Source organism: Brassica rapa, chromosome A10, assembly GCF_000309985.2.
Source record: "Brassica rapa cultivar Chiifu-401-42 chromosome A10, CAAS_Brap_v3.01, whole genome shotgun sequence".
NCBI lineage: Eukaryota > Viridiplantae > Streptophyta > Magnoliopsida > Brassicales > Brassicaceae > Brassica > Brassica rapa.
The window spans coordinates 18,341,388-18,352,212 of NC_024804.2; the positions used below are offsets into that span (position 1 = coordinate 18,341,388).

The 10,825-nt window shown below is 36.0% G+C and overlaps 5 protein-coding genes across 5 annotated transcripts; 4 read left to right on the forward strand and 1 right to left on the reverse strand.

Annotated features, from left to right (window-relative positions):
* Positions 1 to 2,114: 2,114 nt before the first annotated feature.
* Positions 2,115 to 4,148, forward strand: LOC103846888 (the record flags this gene model as incomplete). Its single annotated transcript, XM_033282937.1, has 2 exons — positions 2,115 to 2,356; positions 2,677 to 4,148. Coding segments are annotated over 2 exons (1,557 nt in total), but the record flags the coding sequence as incomplete, so codon positions are not given.
* A 1,934-nt stretch (positions 4,149 to 6,082) lies between these two features.
* LOC103846889 lies at positions 6,083 to 7,067 on the forward strand. The gene is made up of 3 exons (XM_009123897.3): positions 6,083 to 6,507; positions 6,691 to 6,760; positions 6,849 to 7,067. The coding sequence occupies exons 1-3, from the start codon at positions 6,139 to 6,141 to the stop codon at positions 6,890 to 6,892; spliced, it is 483 nt and encodes a 160-aa protein (XP_009122145.1). The 5' UTR covers positions 6,083 to 6,138; the 3' UTR covers positions 6,893 to 7,067.
* A 282-nt stretch (positions 7,068 to 7,349) lies between these two features.
* On the forward strand, positions 7,350 to 8,557 carry LOC103846890 (copper transport protein ATX1). The gene is made up of 3 exons (XM_009123898.3): positions 7,350 to 7,949; positions 8,044 to 8,119; positions 8,238 to 8,557. Exons 1-3 carry the CDS (start codon positions 7,941 to 7,943, stop codon positions 8,384 to 8,386), a joined length of 234 nt encoding a protein of 77 aa, XP_009122146.1. The 5' UTR covers positions 7,350 to 7,940; the 3' UTR covers positions 8,387 to 8,557.
* LOC103846891 (cytochrome b-c1 complex subunit 8) lies at positions 8,539 to 9,488 on the reverse strand. The gene is made up of 2 exons (XM_009123899.3): positions 9,240 to 9,488; positions 8,539 to 8,818 (listed from the first exon to the last, which is right to left on the reverse strand). The coding sequence occupies exons 1-2, from the start codon at positions 9,407 to 9,409 to the stop codon at positions 8,770 to 8,772; spliced, it is 219 nt and encodes a 72-aa protein (XP_009122147.1). The 5' UTR covers positions 9,410 to 9,488; the 3' UTR covers positions 8,539 to 8,769.
* A 22-nt stretch (positions 9,489 to 9,510) lies between these two features.
* Positions 9,511 to 10,637, forward strand: LOC103846892 (PRA1 family protein B3). Its single transcript, XM_009123900.3, has one exon. The coding sequence runs from the start codon at positions 9,750 to 9,752 to the stop codon at positions 10,395 to 10,397; it is 648 nt and encodes a 215-aa protein (XP_009122148.1). The 5' UTR covers positions 9,511 to 9,749; the 3' UTR covers positions 10,398 to 10,637.
* The last annotated feature ends 188 nt before the right edge of the window (positions 10,638 to 10,825 follow it).

The following is a 10,825-nucleotide window of genomic DNA, read 5'->3' on the forward strand; positions in this document are numbered from 1 at the left end:
GCCCAGCCCATTAATCCCATCAATCTGATAATTCACTTTATCCCAGCCCAGCCCATTAACTCTAATCTACGTATTGTTGAGACTCAAGCCAAAGCGCACACAGCTTTCTCATCCTCTGAATAACCTAATCGCCGTCTCCCCCATTTACCTTTCTCTCATGGCGACCCATCTCGAAGCCCATTCCCGAGCCACTCTCTCATAAGCATAATCCCGTGTTCTAAACATCCCGTGTTAAATTTTTAAAACACTCATATCTTAGAAATAGTTTAGAAAATATCTTTATATAAATGTTTTTTTCTTGAATAATATTTAATTATAATTTTTTGTATCTTTTTAACTTTTATAATAAAATTATTGTTTTCAGATAGCTACAAAATATAAATAAGAATTATCTTATTTTAAATTTTTTGATAATTTTATTATATTATTTTAAAATCATTTATTTAATATTAATATAACATATAAATTTTATATGATTAAAATAAAATTTGTTTTTAATTATATATAAAATTCATTAAGGGTATTCTTTTAATTAACACATTAGCGAATCAGTTAGAAATTAATAATAAATCAATAACCTATCTAAAAGTCTAAAACCTAATAAAATATGACAAATAAGAAAAACTAACTAAATTTTAATATAAAATAGAAATTTAATATTACTAATAAAAAATTCATTTTTAATATATATATATAATATTAATTAAGGGTATTTTTAAATTAATAAATTAGTGACTTAGCTAAAAATAAATAATAAATCAATGATTTAGCGAAAACCTAATAAAAACATGACAAATAAGTAAATTTACTAAAATTATGGATAATATAAAATATAATTGATTCTTTAATACAAAATTAAAATAAGAGTTTTGTTAAATAAAACATAAGTTTGCCGTATCGGTCTAACAAAAAAAACAATCATTAATAGTGTCGTAGGAATTATGTTTTTCCCATTAGCGAATAAAATTGAAGCATAGTGTTGGAGGATAACTCAACGTGTAGACAAGATTATGGAGATTGACATGGGAGTTGAGGTAACGGACACAACTGTTCTTTCGCAAAGAAACGCTCCTGCTAGACATCCTGGATAAATGAAAGAGACATATCTTGACTTGGCTTTGTGTTAATGGATGGTGACTTTCCAATGCTGTTTGGAGTAAGGACCGATATACACGCACCAAATCACCACTGTAAGCGGAAGCTGAAGGTTTGCTATGGGCAATGCAAGTGATACTGAAGTTTAGACACGGAGAGATGGTCTTTCAATCGACTGTGAACAACTGGTTATGCTTATTCAAAAGGAGAAAGATTGGCCTGTGTTGGACTCGGAGCTCAACGAAATACAGGCGGTATCTAAAGAATTTTCTGAACTTTCTATTGCTTATATTCCTAGAGCTTTAAAATTCCGTATGAATAGCCTAACAAAAGGTGTCCGATCACGCGCATCTCAATCAGCTTTTGTAAACCCTTTTGCACCAAGTTGGCTAGCCCCACAAGCTAGCATGAGGATGTCAAAAAAGAGAATAAAGTTAAAAGTGAAACTAAATATCTCAATGAACAAATTTATCAAAAGTCCATATTTATGTGGATGTCTATATAGGACAAACAATTTTTTTAGACAATTATAAAATATAGTCACGAAAATCAATCCTAATATATATAATTTAAAAAAACCATCAAAATTTTCAATATTACACCAAATAAGAATATAAAGACCAACTATATTCTCTTTATGTATAATGTATTGTGGTAAGATTCAAAAAAATTAACTTACTTTACAGTAAGGAAAAACTAGATTTTTAATTCCAAATTTACAATAAAAACATAACATTTTATAAAACTAAACAATTGACATAATAGTACAAAAATATGAAGAAAAAAAACAAAATACTATCCGCGCGTAGCGCGGACAAGGACCTAGTGACATTTAATAACTTTTTAATAATTAGTTACAACTTACAACACTTCTACTTATAAACTGATTTTAATTATAAACATAATTATTCCCATTTTCAAAAACAGAAAAATGACAAAACTCACACTAGTAGATTTGAAAAGAGTTACTCAAAAAAAAAAAAAGCTTCGGTGGAGATATTTTATGTCATAAAAAATAACGGGTGACATATACGTTTAACTGTTTTAAAGATACACGACAGGTGACGAAAACTACGTTCTCTTTTATATGCGCATTCCTCTTTTCAATTGTCTCTCATCAGTTTTCAATTACCATCTCTTTGATCTTGGTTCCTCTTTCATCAAACCCATATCTCCATTTCTCTGTTAAAAATTCCTCCTCTGTTTCGTTCAGTGTAGCCAATTCCAATTCAGGGCATGTAACTCGCTCCAAAAAATCAAGGTTTCTTCCCCTCTCTTTAATTTATTTTTGTCAAAGTTGAAGACTTTATTCATTTTGAATGTGGAATCTTCTCACTCGAATCGCTTTCACATTTTTTCTGCTTTACTGTTTCTTTTTCTTCTCTCATACTTTGTTAGCAAAATGTCTAACCTTTCAAAGCACATGCCTTTGACTATCTTTCCTCAGTAAAGGATTCACCTTTACCTTTTTATTTTCCTTGAAGTTTAAAATGATAAGGTTGAGAACTTTAATGGTGGTTTAGGGTTCGTTGCCTGATGTGTCTACTAGTATTAAAGTTTTGAACTTTGCTTCCCCTTTAGGTTTGTGAGAATGACAGAAGAAAGAGATGAAGATGCTTCACACTCAAGCAGCAACAACTTCCGCGAAAGAATCAGAGATATCAAGTGGGCTTCACTTGTCAAAATGTCCAAACAATGGCTAAGAAACCCACTCAACATGGCTCTCTTCTTATGGATCCTAGTAGTCGCCGTCTCTGGAGCCATCCTCTTCATGGTCATGACAGGCATGTTAAACACCGTCTTACCCAAAAAGTCACAGAGAGACGTCTGGTTCGAAGTCAACAACCAAATCCTCAACGCACTCTTCACTCTCATGTGTCTGTACCAGCACCCGAAACGGTTTCACCACCTCGTCCTCCTCTGTCGTTGGAAACAAGAAGAAGATGATGCTAAAGCGCTTGAGAAGGTCTACTGCGAGAAGGGAGCTCGCAAACCCAACGAAAGGTTCCACATGATGGTGGTTGTTCTCTTGCTTCATTTAAACTGCTTCGCGCAGTACGCGCTTTGTGGTTTAAACTTGGGGTTTAGAAGATCAGAGAGACCTCCCGTTGGTGTAGGTATATGCGTGTCTTTTGCGATAGCTGCTCCTGCTGCTGCTGGTTTGTACACCATCCTTAGCCCCCTTGGGAAAGAGTATGGAGACGTGGAGAATCCTGTGGATAGCAAGGTATCTCTAGAGAGGAGATACTCGTTTGCTTCTAGGGATGATGAGAGTGATCTTGAGTGGAGAGGAGGAGTTCTTGACATATGGGAAGATATTAAAGTTTCATACCTCTCGCTGCTTTGTACTTTCTGTGTGTTTGGTTGGAACATGGAGAGGATTGGGTTTGGGAACATGTACGTTCACATTGCCACTTTTGTTCTCTTCTGTTTGGCTCCTTTCTTTATATTCAACTTGGCTGCTATCAACATCGATAACGAAGTGGTTAGAGAAGGGCTTGGATACATGGGGATCGTGCTTTGTGTGTTTGGTTTGCTCTACGGTGGGTTTTGGAGGATTCAGATGAGGAAGAGGTTTAAGTTGCCTGGTTATAGCTTTTGTTGCGGGAGGCCTGCGGTTGCTGATTGTACGATTTGGTTGTTTTGTTGCTGGTGCTCTTTGGCTCAGGAGGTTAGGACTGCTAATGCTTATGAGATTGTGGAGGATAAGCTTTGTAAAAGAAGAGAGGAGGAGGTGATCAAGGTTGGTGAAGATGGTGTGGTGGATCCGAGTTGTTTGCCTGAGAAGATGAATACAACTATGGCTAGCTCTTCTTCTATTAGCTTGAGCAGACCGAGTGGTGATGAAGCTCTAAGTCCACCTTCTCCTCCGTTCATACACAGAGAAGCTACTTAGAGCTTTTATTGGTTTTGAGGGGAATAGAAAGCATGTAAAACCTGGTTCTATGATCGATACGTTTATACTACGGTTCATGCATTATCTTTAACTTCTAATGGAATCTGCTCAAAAAAACAATTCTAATTCTAATGGAATTTAAGGTTTGATATGTTTTGTTTTGAGCTCAGTATATACGAACGAATAAGCCAAACAAGTTCTGAATTGTTGAATCCATGTCCAATTCTTTTTATTATCCGATTAGTATGATATTGTTTATTTTGGATTTAAAAGGCTGAACCGTATAGATTTACTCCTGGATTCTTTCTTAAAATGTTTTGTACTAATTAGAGTTGAACATCTCTTTATATATTGGACACAAATGTGATCGAGAAACAAAAGATAGCCGTTGAACGTAGCAATTTACCGGCGGGTTATATCTATCAAAATGACTAGTCATGGTGGAAAGAAAAACCATAGAGAACTGTTTGTTTTTTCTTGAGTAGTAGTTAAATTACGGTTGATTTTTGATCGCTCATGAATTCTGTAAATAGTGAAGAGTTTGCTGTCATATTCACATATACAGTAAAACCTCTATAAATTAATATTCGATAAATTAATAGTTTCTATAAATCAATAAATTTTGCCGGTTTCAACTTGGACCGGTTCAAAATTTGACACAAATCGGTAAAACAATAAGATAATTTATTTAAAAAAACCTATATAAAAATATGGTCCAAATAAAATTATAAATTAATATGTATACATATTTTTTTATAAATAAAAATTTATTATTATATTGTTTGTTTTATATTCACAATGAAATTATATTTATATTTTCTTAACACTTAATATATTTTGATGGGATTTAGTAATAATATCTAAAACCACATTTAAGTTTTATGCAATATATATTATATACACCAAAGAATATAATAAAATTAATATAAATGTCAAATTTCAAAAAATAACAATTAATGGCTATATACTAAAATCAAATATTTTCCTTCCCTTAAAATAAAAAATTCAAATAAGGAAAGTTTTATAAATTAATATCTCTATAAATTCATAAAATTTTAAAGTCCCAACACTATTAATTTATAGAGGTTGTATTGTACCTTTCAAGAATATTCTTTACTTTTTTAACAAAAAAAAAATACATATCTTTATCTAGCAATTGATCTTTCACTATAAATTAAGAGTTCATTAACCTAGTGAATTACTCAGCAACTCAAAGCAAAAATCAAAGAAGGGAAAAGAAAAACAACAATGTCTATTACAAACAATAATAACATTTCTCTTATTTTTGTTCTTGTAATCATGATTAGCATGATCATATCAGGGTTTATTGAAATGGGAGATGCGAGGAAACTAAATGAGAAACGTCATATAGGATACGGAGGAATTGTATCAGGCTCAATACCAGGATGTTGTCCGAAAAACCCAAATGCAGCTGCGTGTAAGAAAGCTCCGGCTCATAACTACAGCCGAGGCTGCAGCTTTGGTACCAGATGTCGACGTACTCCTCCTGCATTAGATACTTGAAAACACTTAGTTAAGAACAAGGACAATCAATCTTTTAATTTTCTTTTATTGTAACACAATCAATCTTTTAATCTATATTTATTCTCTTGTTATTCATTTTGTCATGTGACTATATGAGAGCATGGACATCGATACTCTGAATGACTAACTACTACCATTATGTTTCTATCAGTTGCAACTTTTTTTCGTTTATGTTTCCTACACTATTTATTTGTCAAATCATTGTTTAATAATTAATTTATTTTGTGTTGGGTTCCATAACTTCAGTCTGGAATGAAGTTTCTTGTCCAAGTAAAACACATTTCTTAATTAAAATTTCTGATGATTTACATTTTGAAATTTTTTTAATGAAAGGCAAAATGTAAAATCCTTTAAAAAAATAAAATGGAAAAAAAATAGTTGGATGATTCCTCCATAAAACATTGTTTAGACAAAGTCCAAAAAGATAATAACAAAAAAAAGAGCTGAAAAGTAAGGTATTCAGAATTTTAAAATACATGATAATGTTTTTATTGGCTTCTATTCCTAATTTTATAATTAAAAAATATAAAGAAAACAAATAAATAAATGATCCTTTTGTGTAAAACAAATATTGCAAAAACCCTAAATTGGGTGGAATGTGAATGGGGAAATCGATCCTAAGTACGGTCAGATTCGCAGAGTTGGCAATTAGACTTTCTTCCGAGAATCCAAGCAGACGACCCACCACTCCTCCACGTAACAAAGTCTTCGTCAAGAAGGCGAGAGAGACGAAGCTCGGCGATTACTCCAATCTCGTTAAGCTGGAGAAGGCGGGATCGCACTCGGGTTCGAATCCCGCTCCTCCGGGTTCGGATCCGAATCGGGTTCCTCTCGCTCAGGTCGTGGAGGATTGCGTGAGGCGGTGGTTCCAGGACACGCTCAAGGAAGCCAAATCGGGAGACGTTGGTATGCAGGTCTTGGTTGGGCAGATGTATTGCAGCGGATATGGGATCCCTAAAGACGAACACAAGGTCCTCTCTTTTTCGAGTTTTTCGATTGGGTTTGTGTCTAATTGATGTGGGTTTAGTTTAGTTTTGGCAACTCTCATCGAAAGTTTCGTTCTTGGGGATCTGAATTTTTTTGTCTCGAAATGTACATTTTGTTTGCTTCGTGATTGCTGACTTGGAATGTTATTTGTGTTTGTTTGATGAAAGGGTCGTGCTTGGATCAACAAAGCTTCAAGAACTCGATCATCAGCTTGGCAAGTGAGTGATAAGCCTCCAGGTAAGAACTAACTTGTTTGCATCTTTGATAATGTTCTTAGATTATCAATCGTGAGTTGTTGTTCACTGTGAGATCTCTTTTTTCTCAGGTTATAATGCAAGCGATTCTGATTCCAATGATAAGAAAGAATGATGATGACGTTTTGAATGTTTGTAATCCTGGAATCATCACCAGTGTCTTTGATTTGTTAGTTTCTCTCCCCCTTTGGTTGTATCTTCTTGCTATATTATTCATATTTTGAAGCTTTGTTGTCATTTGAATGGCTTAAAAGATGGCTAAGTCATGATGATCTTTGTCATTGTCATTATTACCACGCAGTGAAGTTATTTTACTGTAGCTTAACTCGTTGTAGTATCCATAGGTTTTGCCAGTCATTTATAGTTCTTTGTCCCCCCCTAAAGCAGAATCAAAATTAACTTCCATGTTTGCAAAAGAGTATCAAAAGTTGACTTATCAGTTAGACCACCTGACATTACGTCTTCCAGATTTGGAATCTACACTCTAGGTTTGTGGATTTGAATGAAAGGTAAAGATAGTTGTGCCAGCTGGTTGCATCTGTTGTAGGATGGATCTTGTTTTTGGATCACGAATTCTCTGTTTTCCAAAATTCACATAAGATTAACTAAAAGTAAAGGTTGCATATAAATGTATAATGGACACTTAATAGCCATATGCAGTTCACAATAAGAATTGGACTAGCAAGCTACAAAAATGACCAAATAGCCAAATGGCAGCAATAGGTATATCCAACAACACATATTGATTGAAACTGCTGATCTAATGATCAGTTTTAGCCTTTTTAGGTAGAAGTATTGAATAACGACCGAAAGGATTAAACGGACGGTCGAATGAAAAAGGAGTAGACTTTTGATCCCTTATTTTACTGAAACGCGGCAAGCAAAAACAATTTTTATATGCGAGTGGAGGCCAGTTAGGCTTTCTCTGTTTACAAACTCTCCATCCTTTACGCAAAGAATCCCATTCTCCTTCTTCTTCTTCTCTCTTTTTGTCGTTTTACCACACAAAATCATATATTTATATGTTGGTGATGCACTTCTAGTTTCTTTAAGCAACAAAAACATTTCCTCCACATACTCTGTTTTTCTCTGCCTTTAAACTCGTAGAAGCGAATTACAAGGAACTGCGTGAAGCCATTTTATTCCTTAAAGAGAGCTGCGTGATGACTAATGTAAGTAAGATCGTGTACACGGAAGTGGTTGTTCCAAATTGTGTTTGATGCAAAGTATGCTAACATTTGTGATATGATTATTTCTGATGGACAGGTTGTGGAGATGAAAGTGAATTTGCATTGCGACGAATGCATCAGGAAAATACTGAAAGCCATTAAGAAAATAGAAGGTAACAGTTGTATAATCTCCATCTCTTAGAATCATCTGTTAAAACCGAGTTATAATTGTCTAATATGTGGACTAATATAGTTGATTAGATAATAATACTACAAGATTGTAAATTACAGATATAGAGGCATACGATGTGGACACACAGCTCAACAAAGTGACCGTCACTGGAAATGTAACAGACGAACAAGTCATTAAGGTTCTTCAAAAGGTGAGGAAAACTGCTGTTAAATGGGACCAAGCCAATCAAACCCTCTTCCCCAACTAGAGAGTCTTGAGCATAGTTGGATGACTCTATATGTACCTATGCTCAGTTTTGGCCTTTGTTTTCATGCATCTGTATCAGAATCCATGAGGATTAACTACAGAACACTACGTAAAATTTCGAATGCACTATAGTACGGTTTGTATGCATACAAATAAAATGAGATTTAGATCATGTCTTTCAGAAACTTTATTCAAAAAACTAAAATTCCCTTCGGCAATTGCATTCTGGAGATCAAATCTTCAGAGCATTGTTACAAAATAAACAAATTTATTCAACAAAAAACGCTTTTCCGCGAGTGTTTGCGAAAACAACAAACTGTCTTTTGGAAACTGAAAAATAAAGAAAGAAATGGGTATTCTTGTGTAGTCAGACCATCTCTATGCTTAGAACCTGTGCTCCAGCTTCTCCTTTTCCATGTAGTGTTGAGCATACCTGTGTATGCACAGCACATTACACATACAAAAGTTAATTCCACAAAAAGCTATATACAAATAAGACGTTGGCTAAGTACTACTACTTCTACCACCTCAATGATTCATATAACAATCAGAACTCATAAATAATTTATATTATTAAAATATGTTGCTACTATCATCAATCATCCCTATTTGGATTCAGCTAGCTTTGTTCTATCCATTTAAAATCTTGGATCCAATATTCGAATTCAATCCATTTAAATTCCTCATGAATCAATAACCCTAAAACAATCTGAGTTGCCAATCTCCAATTCAACCACAACCTAATAGAATCAATCTATATCGCCTAACAATCAGATTCGAAATCGTCAGATCCAAAATTTTCATACACAGATCCATCCATCGATTGATTGAGAGAGATAGAGAGAGAAGCGTACGAGTAGGTTCCGATGACGGGAGCGAGGAGGAGAATAGTGCTGATCCAATTCTCAGACACCTTGTGGTGGATCTTCTCCGGCAGATCCTTCCATAGACCGGTCATGATCTTCTGCTGAAACGGCGACAACGCGTATACCACCGCCTTCAATTTCACCGGCTGCTTTCCCATTTTCGACTCTAAGCAACGAGGAAGACCTTTCGAGACGGCTATATGAAGCGTATTAGCCACAAAAACGATGCCGTTTATATTTATACAGGCTTTTTTAAATGGGCTTTATCGTAACGGGCCTCGGATTCTTTGTCGATGGATGTATGTTTGCTATAGTCCACGTGGACGGTTGAGATGCTGCGTTGCAGACTAGTGCGGTCTTTGGTGAGGATGTTTATATCAGATCATTGACGTTAACATGTAAACGAATCAAATAACCGTAACTTAAATCATACGCGTCTTCTGTATCCATACTCACGCGCCTTCTTCGTTTCCCGATTCTCCCACGCGCATCCGTGCGATGGCCAATCCGTCAACGTTACCGATCTCAGATCATTCCGGTGGCTCCCCACCTCAGCAACCCGTATCCACACCGGCGTTCCGCACCTTCCTCTCCCGCCTCTCGGGGTCGATCCGCCAAAGCCTATCGCAGCGACGTCCGTGGCTCGAGCTCGTAGATCGGAGCGCGATTTCGCGGCCGGATTCTCTCGCCGACGCGTATTCTCGGATCCGGAGGAACATCCCTTACTTCAAGGTGAACTACGTGACGATCGTCTCCCTCGTGCTCGCCCTCTCGCTCCTCTCCCATCCCTTATCTCTCCTCGTCCTCCTCTGCCTCTTCGGCGCGTGGATCTTCCTCTACCTCTTCCGCCAGTCCGATCAGCCGCTCGTTGTCCTCGGACGCACGTTCTCGGATCGCGAAATGCTCGCCGTTTTGGTCATCTCGACGATCGTCGTCGTGTTCTTGACCAGCGTCGGATCTTTATTGACCACTGCTCTGATGATCGGGTTCGGGATCGTGTGCTTACACGGCGCGTTTAGAGCCCCGGAGGATCTTTTCTTGGACGAGCAGGAGCCTGCCAATATCGGATTGTTGTCTTTCCTCAGCGGAGCCGCTACGTCCGCCGCAGTTGCCGCCGCTTCAGCTCCTGCGTCAGCTCGTGTTTGATTTGGCACTATTAAGCATTCATATCTACATTGACAAACTGATTAAATTTTTCTATTGATCGTTTTATTTTTGTTTCTTTTAAAATCGATAGAGGGGAATGTAGTTTTGATCTTGTTGGTTAATCAAGATTCGAGTATGTAACAGTTCTCACATTACTATTTTGACATTGATATTGGCTTTGTATGGTGTTTAGTGCAAGAAGATGATCGAATCTTTATTTACTATTAGGCTTTCTTCATATATTGCTCTTGTGACAATGTGTGTTTTCAGTTGATGATCACGAGCTTTCTTGAATCTAGATTGATTCATTTGTCTGCAAATTTCAGTTTGTTTCTTGTTAACGATTATAATTATAACTCCATTTTTTTTTTACATAATAAGTTGTTTACAATAACAAATACAAATTCCATCGAATCAAATATTGTCCC

Excerpts from the sequence above, each read along its gene's own strand:
- LOC103846889 (XM_009123897.3), top strand. The coding sequence starts at position 6,139 with ATGGGGAAATCGATCCTAAGTACGGTCAGATTCGCAGAGTTGGCAATT. Across the intron at positions 6,508-6,690 it reads TCCCTAAAGACGAACACAAG|GGTCGTGCTTGGATCAACAA; the intron begins GTCCTCTCTTTT and ends GTTTGATGAAAG. Across the intron at positions 6,761-6,848 it reads AGTGAGTGATAAGCCTCCAG|GTTATAATGCAAGCGATTCT; the intron begins GTAAGAACTAAC and ends CTTTTTTCTCAG.
- LOC103846890 (XM_009123898.3), top strand. Across the intron at positions 8,120-8,237 it reads AGCCATTAAGAAAATAGAAG|ATATAGAGGCATACGATGTG; the intron begins GTAACAGTTGTA and ends TGTAAATTACAG.
- LOC103846891 (XM_009123899.3), bottom strand. The coding sequence starts at position 9,409 with ATGGGAAAGCAGCCGGTGAAATTGAAGGCGGTGGTATACGCGTTGTCG. Across the intron at positions 8,819-9,239 it reads CCCGTCATCGGAACCTACTC|GTATGCTCAACACTACATGG; the intron begins GTACGCTTCTCT and ends GTGCATACACAG.
- LOC103846892 (XM_009123900.3), top strand. The coding sequence starts at position 9,750 with ATGGCCAATCCGTCAACGTTACCGATCTCAGATCATTCCGGTGGCTCC.